Source organism: Paroedura picta, chromosome 7, assembly GCF_049243985.1.
Source record: "Paroedura picta isolate Pp20150507F chromosome 7, Ppicta_v3.0, whole genome shotgun sequence".
Taxonomy (NCBI): domain Eukaryota; kingdom Metazoa; phylum Chordata; class Lepidosauria; order Squamata; family Gekkonidae; genus Paroedura; species Paroedura picta.
In genome coordinates this window covers 31,951,799-31,974,684 of record NC_135375.1, presented here as the reverse complement: position 1 = coordinate 31,974,684, position 22,886 = coordinate 31,951,799, and the positions used below count along the sequence as shown (strand labels likewise).

General features: G+C 44.2%; 2 protein-coding genes across 2 annotated transcripts in view; both read right to left on the bottom strand.

Moving 5' to 3' along the window:
• SERINC5 (serine incorporator 5) overlaps positions 1–1,844 on the bottom strand; it is a 56,816-nt gene extending 54,972 nt beyond the window's left edge. Inside the window, exon 1 of the mRNA XM_077347305.1 lies at positions 1,527–1,844. Coding sequence (XP_077203420.1) covers positions 1,527–1,553 — 27 coding nt within the window. The 5' untranslated portion in view covers positions 1,554–1,844. The remainder of the gene's footprint in view (positions 1–1,526) is intronic.
• A 3,702-nt stretch (positions 1,845–5,546) lies between these two features.
• CDK7 (cyclin dependent kinase 7) lies at positions 5,547–21,647 on the bottom strand. The gene is made up of 12 exons (XM_077347301.1): positions 21,476–21,647; positions 19,822–19,881; positions 18,473–18,506; positions 17,262–17,329; positions 16,051–16,119; positions 15,153–15,263; positions 14,108–14,226; positions 11,963–12,062; positions 11,547–11,633; positions 11,235–11,384; positions 8,110–8,257; positions 5,547–5,767 (listed from the first exon to the last, which is right to left on the bottom strand). Exons 1-12 carry the CDS (start codon positions 21,533–21,535, stop codon positions 5,742–5,744), a joined length of 1,032 nt encoding a protein of 343 aa, XP_077203416.1. The 5' UTR covers positions 21,536–21,647; the 3' UTR covers positions 5,547–5,741.
• Between the last annotated feature and the right edge of the window lie 1,239 nt (positions 21,648–22,886).

The window sequence follows — 22,886 nt, the reverse complement described above, 5'->3', positions numbered from 1 at the left end:
CAACTCATCAGTGGATGGTGCTGGTAATGCCAGATTTCCCCTACTTTCTCCTTCTTCCCAAAAACTATACCTAGCCCTAGGGAGTTAATTCCTGGCAACATCAGGGAAGGCCTCAGCTTCTGTATTCTAATGTTAGCCCTCCAGAGGAACTGGTTGGTCACTGTATGAGACAGGACGCTGGACTAGATGGACCACTGGCCTGATCCAGCAGGGCTCTTCTTACGTTCTTAGTTCTTATGATAGCTACATATATTGGAGGGCTGGAGGGAAAGGAGGTGAAACTGGCCTCCCCACACCATGACCATTAAGAGCCACCATAGCAACTATACCCGGCTATTTCCTGCTGCTCACACACAGGCACTAATCCCTTCCTTGAGGAAATTATGTTTTCTTCAGTATTTCCTTTGCTATGTTGTACAGTAGTTGGTGAAGGCCAGCCTTTCCCTACACCCCCCCCCCCATGCACTCTCTAGTTTAAAACAGCAGCTAATTCTATTCAAACTGGGCTATCATAGGGCAAAGCAAAAACAAATCATTTGGTTAGGACTGGCTGTCCTGCATTTTATTGAAGTAACCCCTTCCAATACCACAAAAATCTCTATTTTAGGAGATGCAAATAATTAAGAAAGAATTGGTGCTTTATGGATTTGAATGATGATACCAGATTTAATGCACTGTAGCATGCACGGAATTCAGTTTGGTTACTTCTAACAAAGGGAACGGGAGTGCAGAGCACCTTAAAGCCAAGTAAAATGTACTTCAGCAGGAGCTGAAGGTTCAAGGGGGTGGCAGGTTACAGTGGATGAGCAACAGGGTTGTGAGTGTCCTGCATAGTGCAGGGGGTAGACTAGATGACCCATGTGGTCCTTTCCAACTCTATGATTCTATGAGCTTTCATCAAAGACATCTGAGGAAGTGAGCGTCTGGCTCAGAGCTGAACTCCTTTTGTTTTCCTGCTACAGACCAATCTTCGGGAATTAGCCTACGAAAAACTCATGCTACACTATGCTTATTGGCGTTTTAAGATACCACGGAATTGCTTCGCGGCTTTGTCACAAGAGGATTTTTTTTTCATTTATACATTTTTTCTCCACTGCCTGCAGCCACCCCCCGAAACCCGGAGGGCAAAGCTGCCAAGACTGCGTGGCCGATTGCGCGAGCAAAGAAAGCCCCCGTCTCCTGCGCCCCCCCCCCCCATTATAAATCGGGGCTGCGTGTAAAAAACCAGGGGCCGCTCACAGAGCAGCGCCCGCCTGGCCGCGGCTGCCCACCGGCTCCAGCTCCGCGCTCCGACTGAACGCCCGTCGACGCCCGACTGCTCGGTGGCGGCCGCCAAGGACTGCCGCACGCACCCTCAGGCCAAGCCCGGGAGTCCGTCCCCGAGACGCAGCGGCCGAGCTCCGAGCGCACCAGCCGCCCGACGCCAACCAGGCACTGGCGCAGCCCCAACCCCAGCCAGCCCGTCCGCCGTCCCCCGGGGAAGCGGCCCCAGCCAGCCCGCCCGCCGTCCCCAGGCTCGCCCTTACCTGCCCCGCGCAACAGGGCGCGGACATGCTTGCCAGGGGCGGCGGAGCTCTTCTGCCTCGCTCGGCGGCTCCCTCTCGCCCAGGCACCGCCGACGCGCTCCGACGCGTTCGTCGCCCGGCCGCCCGCCCCCTCCTCCTCCGCTCCGCCGCCCGGGCGCGCCCCGAGCGCAGACGCGCCCCCTAGAGCGGCGAAGAGCGCAGCGGCGGAGGCTTTCCCTGCCGCCCCCGGTGCCTGGGTGGCCAGCTGGAGCCCGGCCCAAGGCGCGGAGAGCTTCCGCTGTCGTCAGTTGCCTCAGCCACGGATAAATAAAGGCTTTCCGGGGCGGGAGGCTCCCGCTGGGAAGCCAGCCTCCAAAGGGGGCGGCGGGAGCCCGGCGCGGCCCACCTGTCCGCCTGGAGAGCACCTGGCGCGGGGAGGGGGGCTACGGGGCAGCCGCTCTCTGGACGCGCCGCGCATAGGGGGAGGAGAGGGCGAGACGGCGCCTTTGCTACCCCGGGGCTTCACTTCCGCACGTGGGAACCCCTCGGAGGAAGTGTGTCATGTGGCTACCAGGTGATCGGGGATGGGAAAGAGCCGCTCAGGAAAGCCCCTCAGCTCCTCCATCCGGGGCCACCGCTAGGGAATCAGCAAAGTAGTAAGGACAATGCCTGGGCTAACCCTAGATCTCCTTCTAGCTGAAGTCTTAGCAATGCTGTCAAAACACACAAATGAGCCTGGTTCATCGCCCCACATTGTGAACTAGAAGGGCTTTCTCCTTATAATCTCAGAGTAATTTCAAACTGAAAAAAATGAAGAGCTGTTTGGCCCCTTTTAGGCACATGGTATGTGGCCATAAGCCTCACCCTTCACAAACCAGCAATTGGCTTAACAGAGTTAGATACACTGACCTGGATGAACCACAAACAGAAGATGGGGAGAACACTAGTCACCCGTAAGCACCATTCCTTTCACCCTGGCAACAGATGTACCTGCAGCTTCAAGAAATGCACGAGATGGCTCACATTTTTGTCTTGCCCTTTCTGCAAGGTCCTGAAGGCTTCCCAATCCCTCCCTGTTATCCTCACGACCACCTTCCCTCTAGTCCAGCTGTCCTCAACACTACGGCACACTGCCTAGTAGCTAAAAGAATGGTGATTTGCAGGTGACCAGTTCTCACATCAACTGGTAGTAATGTGGATGAAGAACTGGGCTTCAAACTGGCACATCTACCCACCCACGTGTATTGGACCATAGAAAGCACTACATAAATGCTTAGTTGCTGGAACATGCCTAGACTTGTTTGCCTAAAAAACAAGATACTTTAGAAAAGTGAGGATCATTTTAAGACAACCAAAATAAAATTGAGCTGGACTTCTCTCCCTCCCTCTGTGCTTCTCTACTATTAGTCTTTAGCTCATAAGCTCCTCAAGGTAGGAAACAGTTTTGCTTTTCCTGTTCAATATAGGACAAGGGAACCATATACATTGAGATAAATTCAGGCATTTCATTATTATATCACAATCATTTCATGATTGTATCTATGACACATTGTTTTTAACTGTACAACCTGCCTCAAATTGCAGCAAGAAAATCTGGCTATAATTGAAGTAAAACTTAAGCATCTGAAAGCAAAGCTGTGTAACAGTTGCTTTTACATGTCCTAATTTGATTGCCCAAGAACAGTTTAAAATGGGTTAGATAATTCTTAGATGCAAATGGCTCCATTCTCTCAAGTGCATTACTTGTAAATGGAATTCTGAGCCTGTTTTATGGCACTCGTTGTGTTTCTTGTTCTTCAGAACATAAAGCTAGCTTCTAAATGCATAACAGCACTACACATAAAGCCAGTCAGTAAAATCCTTTCACTCAGAAAGGCTTGAATACAATGCTTCTGTTTACTTGAACATTAGCTTTTTGTGCCACAGTAGTAAATTAATCACTTGTTATGGCATCCACTAGACAACTCCAGGGATACTCTACAGCGAGAACTGCAGTCTCCCTTCTGGTCATCTCCCAGTTGGAAGAAATAGAGACGCACCAAATCTAATCCACTTTTGAAGAAGTAATAGGAAGGATAAAACTTATACCTCTGAAAGAGAATATATTCTCATATCGATTATGGTACCCTTCTGGACTGCCTTTTGGGGTTGTGATTAGGAGGAACTGTTTTGCAGTATATCAATATATCAGAAGCAGGAACCAGAGTGTGGTACTGGAGAATTTATGTTCAGCACTTTGGCCTGTGGTCTACAGCAGGGGTAGTCACAGCCTGTGGTCCTCCAGATGTCCATGGACTACAATTCCCATGAGTCCCTGCCAGCAAATGCTGGCAGGGGCTCATGGGAATTGTAGTCCATGGACATCTGGAGGACCACAGGCTGTGACTACCCCTGGTCTACAGGGTCCTGTAAAACCCCATCTTGGCATCCATACTTTTAAACATCTACATTATGCTGCTGGGAGGGGCTTTATTCCACCATTACGCAGATGACATTTAGCTCTATCTCACACTTCCAGCGAACCACATGAACTGCCTGGAGAGAGTTTTGGGCTGGGTGAGAGCTAGCAAGCAGGAACATGATCCTGACAAAATGGAGGTGCACCTGCTGGGATAAAGGTTTGTCACAGGAATCGGGATGTCTCCCTATTTAGGTCCAAGATGGCAGGTCCAAAAGGATTAGGCTAGCATCTTGGGGGTGCTGGTGCTGATGAACCTGACCCTCCTGTTGCTTTAAACAGATGGAAACAATGACCAAGAGTGTCTCTCACCAGCTTGGCAGGTGTGCCACCAGTTGCTCTGCATAGGCAGGAAAGTCTTGCCCCAACAGTACATTCCCCAGTAACGTGCAGATTAGATTCCTCCAATGCATTCTACATGGGGCTACCCTTGAAGACTGTCCAGAAGGTATGGTTGGTTTAACAACCAAGTCACAGAGACCCTACTACTCTAATCTTGTTCCATCTGTACTGGCTTTGTTTGATTTTGGGCCCTATTTAATAAGTTGGTGTTGACCTTTAAAGCCCTACATGGCTTGAGGCTAGGATATCTTAAGGACTGCCTACTCCCACATGAACCTACCTGACCACTCTGGTCTCTGGTTGACAGCCAGTGTAGTCTGGTGGTTAAGAGTGTTGGGTTAATATCTGGAAGACCCAGGTTCAAATCCCCACTTGTGCCATGGAAGCTTGTTGGGTGACCTTGGGCTAGTCCTATTCTCTCAGCCTAACCTGCCTCACCAGGTTGTTTTGAGAATCAAATGGAGGAAAGGAAGCTGATTTAAGCCAGTTTCGGGTCCCACTAGGGAGAAACAAAGGGTGTAAAATAATTAAGTGCATCTTCAGAGGATAGGCTTCGGGTGCCCCTGCCATTTGGGGCTAGACATGTGGCAACCCAAAAAAATGCCTTTGTAGTCATGGTGCTGAAGCTTTGAAAGTCCTTCCCCCAGGGTGATTCCCTTTATGGTTGTCGGCCACCAACAGGTATAGACTTTACTTGGCATTCCCTCACTGAATCTTATTAGCCCTCCCCTCTGTTTTAACGTCTGCCACCTTGGGAACTGGGCCCTGAATTAGGTGGTAAGGTGGCAGAGATGTTTTAAATAATAATTTGAGGGCAAAATACAAGATCTAATCCACTTTACCTAGCAAGCACATGACTGAGATCACGAATCCTGGTCTAAGTTCCCACTGCAGAACAGATTTGTCTCTCACAATTGCTTGTCTAGACGGGGGGGAAAGCTCAAAACTTAAATACTGACATACAATGGAGCCTTTCCAAGCACACATCTGCTAGACGTCAAACAAGCATCACCTCATGCAAACGGCATTGGCATGACTTACTGGAAAGAAGTGAGCATGCATTTTGGCCTCTCCTCCATCTAATATAGGTATTCAGAGCACAAAGAGTCTTACCCAGATCAGCTGTCTTTGCAGCTGGGAGACACAACTGCCCACCCCTATAGATGCACACTGTAAGACTCCTTTTAGCAGTGCTATGTACTGGATTCCCTCTATCCCATATCTCATGCTCTCATGCTCCATATTATTAAACAATTGTTTTATTTTTTAAGCCATAATAAAATTACATGGTTTCAAGAACGGAAACACACTCACACATACTTTACACATGTTTACATTTACAATTATAGTTTTCATCCACGTTCATTTTGTGTCTTCACATTTCATCTTTTCAGACTTCAGCAGCAAAAATGTTCCAGTACTCATTTCCATTCTAGTCAAAATATTAATTTTTTTGGCAACCCTAAAAAAAAAAAAAAAGCAAATTTAAGAAGGCAATTCAATCATCAGGAGTAAGAACCTGGTATATTAAAAATGGTTTATCAGAGCCATGTTGTTCTAAGAAGTCTCAAAACTAGTCCGGGATTATGAAGGCAACCCAAGCATAACTATCTGAGCTCTATAGTCATCAAGGTTATGATTTGGGGACTGGAAGCAAAAAGATGGGTTCTGTTGTTTTTTACCAACTTCCTGAAATGCCATATACCAGGGGTGGCCAAGCTGCAGTTCTCTAGATGTCCATAGGGAATTGTAGTTCATGGACATCTGGAAAGCTGCAGTTTTAATAGGAACTGATCCTTGCACCTCACCCACCCAAAATGTTACTAAGGTTCAGGACACAGGGGTTCCAGAAACAGCAGTAGTGCTTTTGCTTAGTTCAAACCACAGTACCCAATACAGTCAATGATGGCTAGGATGAAAAACTCTCTCCTGGTATGGGTTCTTCTTGTTCAGATTATAGTTAAGTATAGTATCATGATCCTTAATATGGTGGCTTGAACACACTTGCTTGTTCCCTAAAGCAGAGAGCTCAGCTTTCCTCTATCTTGGCACACCCTGAGGTGCTTCTAAAGAGCCCAGGAAATATCACCTGCAGGGAGTCTTCATTACAGGACATCACATGGATTAGACCCAACTTAACATTTTGTGCAGTCTCCCAAGTGTATGTGTGTGTGCGGGATGGAAGAATGGGAATGCAATGGAAGAATGGGAATGAGCAAAGTCTCCTTTGGCTCACACAAGAGTTTCATCAATCCTTCTTCCCCCTGGAGTCCCCCTGTTCCAAAGGGTCCACAAGAAGGAAAATGTAGAAGTTCCATTCAATTAGCTCAGCTGTTTTAAGTGCTTAGATAACCCAGCAGTTGTTTGAATCTAACCTGCAACAAGTAAGGGCTTAGCAGGAAAAACCTAAAAATTATGGTTTGGCTCAGACCCACACTGCTTAGCTGTAGTTCCAAGAAGCCAAACTCAAAAGGTCGGTAAATGTTCAGGAAAGGCACCTTCCACAAACATTGATCTGGGGTCTCCAAGTTGGGCCAAATTTGTGCCAAATTTGTGCTTGTTAATCTAGTTAGCAGTAATAGTCTACAGCCAAAAAAATAAACACAGAAATAACACCAAGTAGTTCTTCCATTATATTACTATTCAGCATTTTAGAATGTTCAAGGCACTGTGTGATTTAAAAGGATCACCAATTACATTCAACTGCATTCAACGAAACCTTAAATATTTCTTACAATACCTTATGCCTGAATAAAAATGGCAACCTACGCATTTGCAAAACAATCATGTTTTTCATTAACTCATCAGATTAAACTCTGAAATATATCAGAAGACAGGTAAAAGAATCTATAAGCTGCAAAATATTCTTCCCCAGATCCTAAAGGGAGTGGCTGGAGATTCATTTCAAAGGGGTGGCTGGAGTCCAGGAAAGCAATATATGTTTGGCTTGGGGATTATCCACACATTCTTCTCCAGAAAAGTTCACTGTAGCAAATCCAACCCTAATGTCAGTAAAGAGAATCAATAATTTCATTTTGAAAAGGCCATCTTAAAGTTCCATGTTCTTTGAGCCTCTGGGGAAGGGTGGGGCATAAATTTCAAAATAAATATGAATAACTATGAATAGTTAATAAGAAAGGAGGAAGGAAAGAAAGGAGGAAAGAAAGAAGGGAGGGAGAGTGAAAGAGAGAGAAAGAGAAAGAAAACTGATTTGTGGCAAGGCTATTCTTCCAAGCCCCAGGCCTGAAGTCAGAACTTCCCCCTGAGGCAGTAAGAAGAAAAGTCAAACCTCTTTGGGTAGGGTTTTATTTGATATTTTAAAAGGTATTTCTAGTCATGCTGAATGTATTTGCAAGCCCTAGTGAAGACTATGAAGACAGCACCATGTGAACCCCCATGTTCCAAGAACTACAAATGTAAAAATTCAGTTTTTGGAAGATGCCAAACAAAATATCTGATCCATTCTTCCATTATGGGGAGGAGGAGAGAATTTTCTGGGCCCTAAGGAGAGTCCCAGCCTTTTGGTTGCTGTTTTGCCCCAACAATGTAAACAGCACCTTCTATAAAACCTCTTGTAGCCAGGAACTTAACAAGGTAAGATCCATGGTGCCACAGCCAGCCAATATCCAAGGGCAGCTGCATGCTGATTTTCTGGATCTAGACTAGCAAGCAACTTTACTTGAAACATACATATCCTAACTTTCCATTAGACCAATCCATTAGAGGGCAGCCTGTGTGGCTGTCAATATTGCATTATGTTTCCAAATGTGGAAAAATTAAAAGACAGCGCTTTAGTGACATTACCTTGATCTTTTACATCTGTTCTTTTCCTCTTCAGATTTGGAACTGGATTTTGTGGTTCTTTCAAGGCTTCTGCAGGACAGTTGGGTCTCGGCAATTGGTTTCCAGGTGTTGGTGCAGGCCGGTTACTAAAATAGCTGTGTTTCAGTGCCTTAGAGAGGTCAGAACAAGATACTGTAAGATTCTGTCACATAATTACTATATGCACATACGTTTTGAAATAGATTAATTAGGAGTATGTTGTGTGGAAGAGGAACAAGGAAGTTATGGTGGTGAGCAAAAAAATATTTTAGTGCCGGCTTTCTCAACCAGGGATTCATGAAACACTGGTTTCTTGATGGCCCTCGAAGGGTTGACTCAATTTGTATATTTTTTCAATTTGTTAATCATTTATCAGGTGATATGACCATATATCATATGGCTCTCTCAACCAGGGTTTCTTCATGGCCCTGGGAGAGTTTACCCAATGGCTGGAAGTTAATTAACATTTAAGATATTTTAAATTTGTTAAACATTTATTGGGTAATATGACCATATATGGTCATGTTGACCTGCCACCCCGTTCCAGAATGGCCAATGATGGGCTTGGTGGGGTGAGAAAGAGAGGGGCCTTGGGAGGGCATGTACAGAGCTATGCTTCTCAAACATATTTTGTATGATCATGCCTCTTCCGGGGTTTCTCGAAGCCTGAGGAATGTTTCAGGGGTTTCTCAATGGTAAAAAAGTTGAGAAAGGATGCTACTGTGTTGCATGTGAGCATGTACAGCCTATGTAACTCCATCTGTGTTAAACATTGGTGCTTAGTTGCCCTGAGTCTTGTGAGAGGACATGTTCAGCCTCTCCCCAAGGAGAGAGGCTTGTTTGTTTGCTAGCAGAGGTTATCTTCAAAGCACATATGTGTGCTCAAGGCCCATCCAATGGAGGTTTAGCCTGCATTTTCTGTAAGTCTGATGCTTTATTAGAGATCTTATACTGTATAGCAACCCTGGCTATCTTTTTTTGTTTCCTTGGGATTTCTTCAAAACTTGGAGCTCTTGGCCAGGGCCCTTACAGAGCAAAGCAGGTTTTTTATTATACAATTATGGCTGATGGTGTGCAGGGGGCTAAGCAAATGAGCTATGATTAAGCTGGTCACTGGGATCAAACTACATTTCAGCCACAAATTCTGCTCCAGGCAATCTGCTTTCTTTCAGCTTCTGTTCCTCACCCCCCTTTCTTGGCAGTACAAGGATAATACTTTTAGTACTGATTGTTTAATTATTTCAATTGCTGCTGGGGTTTAACTTTTAACTGCTGATTTTATTGCTGCCATCTTTTTTCTGGTTGTTTAATATTTACTGTCAATATGATTTTATTTTATCTTTAGCATATATTTTAAGCATTTACATTTTGTAAGCTATCTTGGGTGTACTGCTACAGAATGTAAATACGTTCTAGATGACCTTATAGGTCTGTTAGCTGTCACAAGGATTACTAAAAATGTATGTGAAACATTCTGGACACTGAAATGCTACACACTTAAATAAATGTACTACTTTAAGCAATAATTCTTTTAACATTAGCACATGTGAATCCAACACATCTGTTGAAATATGAATATCTAGGCTACACAGAAGCATTAGAATCCTGCCTCTCATTCCCGCTTGTTCCAGTTAGCCTAAGCCTTGTTGTAAAGGTAGTTCCAGCAAAATTCTCAAGAATGCTGGAAATCAGGAATCCATTGCCAGATAAATGCAATAAAATTGCCAGCTCCAGCTGCACTGTGCTCAAAATTCTATCTAAGTCACACTAACAGGAAAGCTTGCCACAATCATCCAAGGCATGGTATACTTGCAACTTGACTTTCAGTGCCAAGAAAAACCTTTAGAGAGCAGTCAGAAGAACTGAAGACCACAAGGAACAGCCATTATAAATAATTACAAGTTCATAGCAATGAGCGGTACAAGTCCCATTATGCAGCTCTCAATGACGTCTATCGCATGAGAGACGTTATGCCATGCTGCCCCCTGGTTTTTGGCCTAGGGATAGTTCCCCCAGTTTTTCCCCATGACACACTGGGAGCCTTTGGTCCACTTTGCCCCCAGGATTTGTGTAAGCACAAGATAGCCAAGGGACAGGAAGTCAAAACTTCTCACCATTTGTTTTAATTGTCAATCATTGTCACGTGGCGAAAACTCCCCAATCCCCTTCCAGCACTGTTTGAGCATCCCCCCCTTCAAGTCCAAAATAATTTTAAAAAATTGCTACGATTGCATTGTAACACAAAAACATTACAACACGATAAACAAGTGGCCACCTCCCACAGACATCTGCTCCATTTTCTCTTACCAGTGTTTTCCCCCTTTCCCTCCTTCTCCCCGTTCACAGCTGCTTTCTTTAAAACCCACAAACATGCTGGTGTTGCCTAGGCCCAGGCTCCAGTGCCATGGATGTTAAGCCACTCTCCTAAAGCCAGCTATACTAACACAGGACCTTGATCAACATGCTCCATTTTTGTGAGGAAGTTTAAATCCCAAGTGTTTCAATTTGCTTTAAAAAAAAAAGTTTTTGATCTTTCTGCAATCCCAGTTTCAGAAGCAAACTGTCCACATTTTCATCAAATCACTTTAGCCAGCAGCAAGCATTTACAAACATATCCCAAAGAAAACAAAGTATCTTACCGCAGTACGGAAAACCATCATTAGGCATGAATAGGGTGACACCATAACTTCTGAGATGTTGGAGTGACACTCTGGTATTTTGGCAAAAACTCTATGGTAAATCTGGCTTTTACCAGAATTTTTGCCCAAATAACAGAGCATTGCTCATGGTGATGTTACTTCCAAGTCACATGGGCAGTGACACGGACATGTAGATGTACCTTGGTAGAACCTTTTGGGGGCTAAGTTTGCCCTGCCTGTCAGCTGATTGGCAGCTGGATCTGTCAGCGAGGAGCCCTTCCCCCCACTGGGGTAGTCTGGAAACCCTAAGTATGAATTGTAGGAGCTTGTGCAGAATCTATTTTAGTTTACCCATGAGTGCAGAAGACATTGGCAGTTTAGAAATAAACAAAGTAGGATCAGCTTGCCAAGCAATAGGTGCATACAGGTTCTGTAATGAATTTTCAAATTACTGTGGGGGATATGTACCTGAGTAGCTGTGAGCCTTGTAGAAGGATTAAATATAAATAAGCCTTGCAATAGTTCTAGCAAATCATCACCAGCAGCACTGAAGATGTGATGAAGTGGCATTCCAGGGAAATGTTTAAAAGTCACATAATCCGGAAGACTGGTCATCCCCTGTACAAAAAGGAAACATCAATGAGATCTTTTACTATGTATGAATTAGTGACAAGATAAAATCTTGCCTTCATCTGTAAAAAGCACACCAGCTTTACACCTAGTAAAACAATCCATTTTCATTAACTTCTCTTGTTGGTTTCTATTACATATTGAACTTACAGGCCATTGTTCCTCTGTTGGAGTACCCAGGGTTTCAAATATCCTTGTTAGCTGATCCAGGTCTGAGTCCCCAGGCAAAAATGGAACCTATAAATCATGAGAATACAATGTTTTTGAATGGACAAATCCTGTATTTTTAAACAAGCAGACACCACTGAACACTGATGACACCACTTAAAAACTATTTTGCTAGAAGCTGTGTCCCACTGAGAAATGTATTGTAGTAGAATTTGGTCTGTCCAATAAATCAATTCAAATGAAGATACAACATTACCCCAATTTAGAGTTTGCATGTACTCCAATATGTACCCCACTTTAGAACTGATAAGAGGGGATACCAGGGTGTTGTAGAGTCTCAGAAGATTAACCACATGTGCCAGAGCAAAATTTAGTTGTCAGGAATGCTCAGGCCTTACCCGTAGAAGCAGTTCAGCCAATATGCATCCCACTGCCCACATGTCCACGCCAACACCATACATTCTTGCACCAAACAGTAGTTCTGGAGCTCGATACCACCTGGAAATAATAAATGGAGACACAAGGCATTTGCCTTTCAATAAACAAAGTGTACATAAGCCGTTTAATCCAAACACTGCTCTATAAACCATACAAAATATAAATGTCTTAAAAGAGTGAAGGTTTGAAGATGATAATTCTAGAATGCTTTTTAATCAATTACCCAATCAAATTTATATATTGCCCTCCCCCTGAGGCTCAGGGCGGTTCACATAATATATAAACAGGACCACTACTGAGAAAATTGGTAACCATAACTAACAATTGAACAATTAAAAAAAAACAGTGGGAGCAGTACATTTATAACTGTAACATAAAAATGGACCCATGACTGGTCAAGTTCAGGTGTTGGATTTCATGGGAGGGAGTCCTGGGGACCCAGTGGAAGATGTTGGCTCTGGTCAACTTCAACCAAATGCCTGGTGGAGAAGCTCCCTTTTGCATCCATGCGGAATTGCTCCAGATCCATTAGGGCCCTGATCTCCTTTGGGAGCACATTCCACCAGGTGGGGACCAGGATGGGGAAAACTCTGGCTCTGATTGAGGTCAAGCGAGCTTCCTATGGGTCAGGGTTCACCAACCAGTTGGAGGTGGCAGAGCAGTAAGCTGTTTGAGGGGTGTAGACAGAGAGGCAATCCCTCAGGTACACTGGGCCCAGACCACATATAGCCTTAAAGTTGATTACCGGAACCTTAAGTCTGATCCGCTCTGATCTTTGTTGCAAGTGAAATATTTTTGCCCTTCAAAATCTTTCCCAAGTTTGTAAAGGGCTTTCTTCTGAGGATTAGCCTCCTCTTCACTTTTCCAGCACACTATCCATTTTTGTGTATTAACTACAGCTTGTATTCCCTTCTGTTAGTCTGGTCCTGCCAGAACTCTGAAAAGTCTTGAGCTGGTCTATTCCAAGTTCAGCTGTGATGAACAAAATAGCTCCTGTTCAGTGGATCCATCTAGAAGTGCTCTGAATGCCCCAGAAAACTGGGTCAGGGAGCCTAGCTGATAGAAGGGATGCAGACAGTTACAAGGCTGTGATACAGCCATGACAAGACAAAGGACCTGAGCCAAGAAATGCTTGGGGTAGTTGTTTGAGGGAGAATGCTGGCTGCACCGTGTCTTTGGTTAAAATTAGGTGAAAATGCAAAATGGAAGTTGGAAACCAAAGGAAAATGTTAACAGGTACCACACAAGTTGTGTGAGGGACACTTCTTCCTTGCTTTTCCCCTGATGCTGCTGGAAGGAAGGAAGCACCAAAGGGCAATTTTGCCCCCTTCTCCCTCCTCACTTCCACCCACTAACGTATGTCGGTTGCATGATCCTCGCTGTCAACTTTTCTGAGGTTGGACATGGCTGATGGGTGGGAAGGGAAAGCTGGAAAAATCCACAACCATCAGTACCTTGCACTGTTGGATCACTGAATCAACTCCATTGCCTTTTTTAAAAATCCCCATATGTATTGTGGCCCTTCGAGGTTCCATCTTAATATTTAGGCAAATATCTACACAGTCAAGGGTTCTGCCTTTCATTCTGTGTGCTGAAAGAGATCAGAATGGTTCCTCCATTCATTTGCAGTGTATAATGGAGTCCCATTGTCTCAAGAAGAACTTTAGTTTGTTTTGGTTAAAGGACTGAGTTGCATTCCTTACTAATTCAGCATGGTCCACTGGGACAAGGTAGGATTCCAGTTTAACACTCTTCGAACCAAAATCAGAAATTATGCTGTCTTTGGACAATCACCTGGAAAGACTCCCAATCTGTTTTATGACCCCCCAAACCAGGAAGCCAACTGAAGGAGGAGGAAGCCTGGCAAACCAGCAGCCAAGGCTATATCACAGTGACCTTGTCTGTAATATTCAGAGACCTTCAGCTTGTTGAACAGCATCATTGGGAGATGCTGAACCCTGCATACACGCTTAGATGTGTTCTTGAAATTGCAGCAGAACTTCCATAAACACCATTAAGAATTTTGACTGTTTTACTGCACATTAAAACAATCCTGGTTCATACTTAAGTGAGGTATGTTCATACTAAAAGGATCTTTTTCTTACCTTGTTACTACTTGATGCGTGTAAACTCTGTTTGGACTTCCAAAAGATTTGGCCAAACCAAAATCAGCCAATTTCAAAACTCCATTTTCATCTAGCAGCAAATTGTTTGGTTTAAGATCCTTAAAGAAGAGAGAAAGCTGAGATTAAACATCTTCCTTTCCATTTTTAATATTTTAAACAGGCAATGTAATCTTAATCAGGAATATTCTTCACCAAAAGCAATTGGTAAATTGTAAATAAGCCCATGCGAGACTGAGGTGCCAGCTACAATGAGCCAGGCTTTAACCTTCATGATTGTAAGGAAGTATTCAAGACCAGGGCCTCAATCTTGCCTGCAAATATGAAACATACTGACCCACTTCATCAGAATGTTATCTGGCATCATAAGAACCACTCTGCTGCATCAGACCAGTGGTCCATCTAGTCCAGCACGGTTAGCAAAAGGGCATAGAGTATTTCCTCCAGTCTGTCCTAAAACTATTGCCCATCAGCTTTTTTGGATGCCTAAACAAGTGTTTTGGGAGAGGAAGAAAAGTTCCCCCTGTCCACTGTCACTAACATGTGCATAATTTTATAAACTCTATCGTGTCCCCTCCAGAGGTGTCTCATAAACAAGTAGGTTGTTCTTCTCTGCAGGCAGACAGTGACATTAATGTGTTTCAGTAGTGGAGAGTGCACTGAGAATGCAGTGGAGAGTGCACTGATTTAATTGAGGTCCAAACTGTACACCCTTTTGGCCCACAGCATGTCTCTGGGTAGGGTGGGGGCAGAACTGCTGTGAGAAGGGGAAGGTGAAAGGTGATCCACTTCACAAAATCCACATTGAAAAGCGGTATCTCAAACTCTTAAGAAATAAATACACCTTAGCTTGTTCTACTTTGTTCAATGTGTTCACAGGTTCAAGAGAGGGCTCTGGGCTTTTGTTTGGTTTGGAATTATGGCTTTTTGTTCTTTTGGTGCCAGCAAATGTTGAATCCAGTGACCTGCATGGGAGCAATTCTTTGCTTGCTCAGAAATCATTTGTTTTCTTTGCATCGAGACTTACCCTATGAAGAATCCAGTGATCGTGTAAATATTCTAAACCCTGAAGCGTCATCAGCAGGTATGCTTTGATGTGAGAGGGAGTCAACACAAGACTAGTGTCTTTTATGATAACCTGTAAATCAAGGCAAAGGGGTTTTTAAAAACTGCAATACTTGGATCTAAAGTTATACAAAGTTATCCTAAAACATGCGGTCCCCAAGTCATATGTTCACATGACACAGGTGAAACTCACTGGAGAGCCATGACCTCTGATTCACACCTTTCTCAAAATCGCAAAGCACTTCGCACACTGAAAATGAAAACTGGTTACAGAAAACACAGACATCCTCAATCATGCATTTATATTCTCCACGGGAGATGTTACTCCGGAAGGCATCTCTCAAATACACACGTTAAATGCAATATTTATTAGGGCAACCTCATATGGTTCAGCTTCTCTATGAATACATGTGCTCGTTTTCACTCTCTAACTCTTGCAACTGGGGAGCATTATTTACAGCCACTCAATTTCGCTTGCATTAGCTTCAGAGAGCCATTACTGAACTACTTTGGCTGTACACTTCTTTCCGCTTGCAGCCCCACAGATTTCATTACAAAGGCTAGGTTTCACACATGCCTCAGGTAATTCACTGGTCTCTGACATATCATCCAAACCCTTATATGGAAACTAATGACTGCATATTTTTAAAACACACTCCTCCTTTACTGCAGTTTCCCCCCCCCCCCATGTCCCTCTTCAGTTCCCTATAACTTTCCTCCCATGATTTTTAACTGCAGTATTTTTTTAAAAGCGAAGAGGCTTATTACTGTTCAAATCAGTGTGTTTGTGTGCATGTGTCTGCATGCACGCGCCCAGATGTAAGAAGGTAGCAAATTAATCATAGTTTGAGCAACCTTACCTCTAAATCTGTTTCCATAAAATCAAACACTAAACTGATGTTTGATTTGTGTCCGAATGCATCTAAAAGCTGGAAGATAAGAAAAACTGTTGTTACTTTGATGCTCTTGTTCTATAATACATGCTTTACAAACTGTTGTGAAATGAAGCAATATCTGCCTGGTTTTATGCACTGCGCTTCACTTTTTTCACACTTAAGTATGGCTCGATTCAATATCAGAACTGAGACGGCGTGAGTAATGATTAGTCAGAAAGTAAGAAACCATGGTTTGGTGGATGTACGGATTATTTGGTTTGATGAACCATAACTACCCTGCTCCACCTCTAGAGTTCACTGCTCCACCTCGAGAGGTCATTTAGGCATAGAAATGGAAGTGCTGAACAGATTAAAAACAGAAGCATACAAATAACTCTAAATAATGGCTCCAGTTCTGACCATGGTTCGCAAAATATATGCAATAGTATGTTGCCTGAAGTTACATTCAATTTCAAAGCAAGATATCAAGAGATCTAGGAGGACCACCATGGTGTAATGGTTAGAATGCTAGACCAGGGCTGAGATGACCTCGTTTCAAATCCCTGGTCCCCATTTTGCCATGCAACTTCTTAGGGGACCTTGAGCCAGTTATTCTTTCTCTGCCTAAACTACCCCACAGAGCTGTTGTGATGAAGACAGGAAGAAAGAGCAAATCTGTGCTCCTTGAAGGAATGGTCCAAAAAAAAAAAAAGGCCCTAAATAAAAAAGAAGCAGCAGGTCAGCAATGAGGCCATATCCGCATGCTAGCTTCGCGCTGCATTAGAGCCTCTTGGCTTCTGTCCACCCTACTCTGGTAAACTTTGGAATTTCAGAGTACTATTGCAGGATGCCTCTCTCTAAAAAAAATGTCACCCAGAAGGATAACATTCTACTGAACAGAGCCATGTCACTCCAATGTACAAATGTTGCATGGGAAGAAGCCACAGATAAATAATTCCCACACCATCCTGATACCACATCAATTCAGGCCTAATATACAAGTGGCTTTATTACCCATTTCCTACCTTTTAAAGGCTAATACTATTCAGAGAATTCTACTGTAAAGGAAAAAGAATTTGCTGGCTTCAAACCCAAAAACCTAGAGACAAACCTTGATTCACTGAAACAGCCACTTCTAATAGACTATGACACACATGGCAACAGAATATTTCTCACAAGCTCCATATCGTACTTACTCCAATAATATTTGGGTGGCTAAGCTCCTGCAGTAGTTTGATTTCTCTAAGAGCAGTTCTGTTTATGCCTGGATTATAAGAACACACAAAAAGTAGTAATAGTAAATTAAACTTTCTTTCCAAAGACTAGGAGTAGTAGTGCTATCTTAGTCTCAAAATTGGCCCGAACAAGGAACAGGAGTAGTTAAGGCCATGTATGCATGCCATGTTAATCTTTTGAAGGCTGTGGGTTCAACTTCCCAAGTCTCCTGGCCTTGACTGAACAGGTCTCTGAATCATAGAGGGCTCTTCCAGGGAAGAATCCATAGGAAGAATCATAGCTCTACCAAAATATCATCCTGGGATTTCCAATTAATAAACTAAAATGGATGGGAAAGACCCATATGTGAGATCTTGGAGAGCTGCCATATCTGAGGTCACAGAGTAGGATGAATCAACAGCCTAAAACAGAATAAGACAGTGGCAAAAACTCTGCTGTATCAGATTTGTCTCAAATTTATGGGAGTTTCCAGTTATGCACCACTGTATTGCTTGGTATGCCACAGTTCAAACAAATGCAAGGTTCCTCTGCAGAGGCCCTATAATGCTACATGTTTTTTTCATGATTGTAGTGTTCCACAAAATAAAGGGAAGCAGGGATTAAAGGAGAGGCACATTTAATTTTTTCTGCCTCTTTTCCATAGACAGTTCTTTAGAACATAGCAGATTAATAATACAGGATTGTATACTATTAAATGCCAGATTTTCCCCATATTTCCTTTCCTCCAAATGGCCCATTTAAACCATGGAAAGATGCTTTTTTGGGATAAGTGGATCCAGCAGCCCCTTCATCTTTCCGGGAGTCAAAGGAACAGGTGGACAAAGAAACAAAAGAGAAGTCTGGCACTTGTTTGGACAGAATTGAGCATGCCTAAACTTGTTTCAAAGGACTACATCTTGCTCAATTCTGTATGACTTATGGTCATGCAGTATTAAATACCTTCTACCTACAGTGCTGTCTAGGAACAAAGTTATTACAGTATTAGTAAAAAACAGAAAGGTTTACATCCTCTACCTAGATCAAGAAGAACATTATGCTATTTGCCTGGTTCAAAAGAAACAAGGTTAACTTTTATTATCCCCCCAAATCAAAAAAGATACTGAAGTTATAAAGTTTTACCACGGTGATATCATTTGACTGTCAAGTAATCTGTGCATATTCAAATACTTACCATCTTTCGCTTCTGATCTGTGTCCAAGTTTAATCTAAAAATAGATGTTTTAAAATTTATTACGGCAACACTGCAATTACATATTTATTGTCTTTATTTATGCCCTAGCTATCCCCACAGTTGGGACCCTTGGATAAAACTTTGTGGCCCACTGAACTCAAACTTCGTTCTGCATACAGCCACATTAGCCAACTTTATTTTTTGAACCACTAAAACAGAATATTACCTTGGGAACCAGTCCTCAGAATGGATGTTTCAAACAAGTAGACAGCCATGTGAGTTCTAGAACAGTGGTCCCCAACCTTTTTATCACTGGAGACTGGTCAACGCTTCACAATTTTACTGAGGTCCGGAGGGGGTAGTCTTTTGCTGAGGGACGTTGCCGCTGCTGCCTGAGCCCCTGCTCTGCTTGCTTTCCCGCTGGTGCCCCCGACTTCCTGCTGCCCACTGAGGGGGTGCTGCCAGCAGCAGCAGCTCAACGCCGCGCCAAGGGGAAGCCTGAGCCATGGCAGTCGCCGGAGAGCACCAAAGTTGAGCTGGCAGCAGAGTAGCAGGGCAGCCCCCGAGGGAGCTGCTGGGGAGGAGGACGATGAGGAGCTGCAGCCCAGTACTGACTGATCCACAGACCGATCCCAGTCTGCGGCCTGGGGGTTGGGGACAGCTGTTCTAGAGTATGGCATAAAGCCCCAGCATGGGCCATAGTGGCATTTCAAAAATACAGAAAATGTAAGAGTTAATAACTTCTGCTCTATGACTCATTCAATTGCATGATGTGTGTAGAAGCCCTGATTCCTCCAAATTATGTTAGGACCCTGAATGAACTCAATTTATTGGGCTTTACTATCCGCCTACTTAACTGACAGTGTAGCCTAGAACACAATCAAAACACTCCTATGAATATTGTAGGGGAGGACTTCTGCTCTGGAGTTTCAAAACAATACAAATATTTTAAAACAATGCTATGACATGAAGGAAAACAAAACCATCTCACTTCCAACATCCTATCTAGCTAATTATGGTTAATACATTTAATTATGGCTTGGGGTGATGTCTGAATTGATCAGACATAGTTTTTCATTGAACAATAAAGCAGATTCAGAACTAATGGGTTTGCAAAACCATGGTTTAGAACACCCAGAATGACGGGCATGACCTGTGGTTTTCTTGCCTCTAGAGACCATGGTTCTTGGAGCCACTGGTGATGAGCAGATGGACAACAAAATCTAACAAACCTATCTAAAGCATGGTTTACCTAACAGTTTAGAAGTTCATACAATGGCTTTCCAACTACGTAGGGTGGAAGACATGCTTGGTGTGATGTAAGAAATAAGCAAAAGTCAAGTACTTACTTTTTTAATAGCAACAATTTGATTTGTGTTTTTGTCTCTTGCTTTGTAAACAGTTGCAAACTGAAGGGAAGAAACAGAGTAAACATCCAGTTCTCTAATGGTACTTAAAGCGTCCGTATATTTTATTTAAAACGTTTCTATGCCACTTTCTCATCCAAATAGAGCTCCCAAGGCAGCAAACCTCAAAACGCTAAATTAACATTTAAAATAAACTATAAAGTTAAATAATTAAACAATTCAATAAAACATGTACACACAAGCAAACATTAAACAACCAGGAAGAACACCCAACAAAAGTTAGTGGGGAAACACCAAATGAAAAAAGGAGTCTTCACGCACTGGCAGAAGACAACAACAGAGGGGGCACCATGAAGGCTTAAATCAATAATTGCTGAGAAATCGTAGGTTTTTGGTAGATGGTGTCAAACTTCTTGAGGAACCCTATGCTGAAGGCTCTCTCTGAAGTTCCTTTGCTGGAATAAGGTGACTTAGATCAGCAACAGCATGCCCTGGAGAACTGAAATGCTCTCCCATGAGCTTCTGAATATTGTCACCTTTAAGGCGGCACATGCATTGCTTTCTTGTTTAGCATACTGACTGTCCTGGTTGTCCTATGCAGAGAGAAGAACACTGCTGACACAGGATGGCATCAGTCATATGATTAGAGGATGAATCCAAAATACTGTGTGGTGCACAGCTGATGCTATTAAACCTTGCAATATCATGAATGACTCTGGAGTCAATGTTGGCACCTGCATTTTTTTTGTAGGGTCTATGCTTGTTTGGTTGCAAGTAGTTGCTAGAAGCTGTAAGGCCCAAACTCCAGACAAAAATATTATGATCCAGGTCAGATTATCCCTCACAGATGGCACATTGGACTGGTCCATGCTGGGAACCAGCATGTGAACCAAGGATCACAAGTAGCATTCTGCTCTCTTTTTCAGGCTAGCGCTGTATACCTGTCTGGCTCTGTCAGTGTTTTTCTTTACTCTGTTGGGTGCTTACTTTAATCTCAAGAATGCCTCAGGTCAATCCTTCAGGTGAGAGTCCCTTCCCTAAGATTAGCAACAGTGGCAATACAGCATTTGACTGTAGTTACCACGTTGCTCGATACAGCTGGAAACACAGAGGCATCTAGCAGTCCTACCGTCTAAAGCAGGGGTAGTCAAACTGCGGCCCTCCAGATGTCCATGGACTACAATTCCCATGAGACCCTGCCAGCGTTCACTGAAATTGTAGTCCATGGACACCAGCAGGGCCGCAGTTTGACTACCCCATGTTAGGAAGAGCTGCTTGAGTCGTCCTTACCCAAAGCTCAACTGGTAAAGCTCTTTTTAAACCGCTGGTGACGAGAGCATAGGGCAGGAGTATATTCGCGCATATTATTAACCAGCGATAAACGAGTTCTTAATTCCTGGACCAGCCTAAGCCAGAACAAACTACTGGAGAAGAAAGCAATGCAGCAGGGACCGTCGAATATTCAGCAAAACACCTGTTGGGTGGGTGGGGGGCATGAAAAAGACCCCCCCCCGGGCTGTTCCAGGGAGTGGGCAGCACGCTGCTACTTTCACGCATAATGGGCTGGAGGGGGGCGCAGGCAAGGGGCAGCCCAGCGCTTCCAGCACGCGGCCCCGTTTCCACCCCTCCGGCTTACCTGCCCTTCGCCCAGGAAGGCCAACTTTTCGTAGCGCTTCGCTCGCGCCCGCGCGTCCATCCCGCTCCGAGAGGCGAGGGGGGAAGGGAGGGAGATTTAACAGCGTCCCTCTAGCAGGCAGAAGCCGCTTCCGGCTTCCTTCCCCGCCCCCGCACTTGCTTCCTGCGCACGCGCCGGTCCCTGACCAATGAATTCCCTCCGTGAGGCTTCCGCCAGGCCTTAGCAACCGTCTCGAAAATAAAAACCAGAAACCTCCGGAAAAGAAGCCCCTCCTCTCCCCCTCGGCCGACGCTGGTGGCGACATTTTATTCGCGGGCGGAAATGAAGCGAGCTGGGAAACTCCTGGTAGAGTTTGTTTGCCGCTTTGCCGGGTGGGTGACCTGCGACTGCCGCTTGTAGCGTTAGACACAAGTGGATGTTGCCTGACGAATTTGTGATGGTGACTGCCCGTCCTGTTTACTGCCTTGCCTTGCTTGCATCGTGGAAAGCCCCCCGGAGGTTTCTCGCTCAGGCAGTTGCTTATATAAGGAAATGAGATTGGGGTCAATTGCAAGGCTTCTTGTATGTATCACTTTCTTGTATGTATCACTTTCCTGTTATTTCATCAGCTTTCACTTTTGCATCCCACTGTCTATGTTGTGGTGTTGATGTTTATTTATTACATTTGTATACCGCCCTCCCATGAGGCTCAGGGCAGTTAACATGAAAAGTAAAGGAACTATATGTCAAACTCAGTTTTTTACATCGAGTAGAAACAACGCCAATGGTAATGACAATAACAACAAAAGAATAGCGGTTCAACAGGTGCATGGATTCCTGGAAGGGAGGTTCAGGGGCCCAATGGGTGTTGTTGGTTCCAGTCAACCTCAACCAAATGCCTGGCGGAGGAGCTCCCTTTTGCAGGTCCTGCGGAACTGTTTTAGTTCTGCTAGAGCCCTGATCTCTGGGAGCTCATTCCACCAGGTGAGGGCCAGGACAGAGAAGTTTCTAGCCCTGGTTGAGGTCAAGTGGGTTTCCTTGGGGCCAGGGATCACTAGCCAGTTGGAGGTGGCAGAGTGCAAGACTCTGTGAGGGGTGTAGGAGGAAAGGTGGTCTCTCAGGTACCCTGGGTCCTGACTGCGTATGGCCTTGAAGGTGATTCCCAGAACCTTTAGCCTGATCCTGAATTTGAATGGTAGCCACTGTAGTTGGAGGATGGGCCAGATGTGGGACTTCCACATCTGCTATGAGGATGCTGGCCGCTGCATTTTGGACCAGCTGTAGATTTCGGATCAAGGCTAAGGGCAGGCCTTAGGCCGTTTGCTGTTTGTATTGTTTATTGGAGGTCCTTGCTGCCCAGTAATCATTTGCATGATAATATTTTATAAGGTAACGCTTCATGGGCGAGGGGAATGAAAAACACTGAATTTAT

Coding starts and splice junctions, on each gene's coding strand:
- CDK7 (XM_077347301.1), bottom strand. CDS start 21,535: ATGGACGCGCGGGCGCGAGCGAAGCGCTACGAAAAGTTGGCCTTCCTG. Junction 15,264..16,050: donor TTATGGAAACAGATTTAGAG/GTAAGGTTGCTC, acceptor CTTGATTTACAG/GTTATCATAAAAGACACTAG. Junction 5,768..8,109: donor AACAGATGTAAAAGATCAAG/GTAATGTCACTA, acceptor TTTTTTTTTTAG/GGTTGCCAAAAAAATTAATA.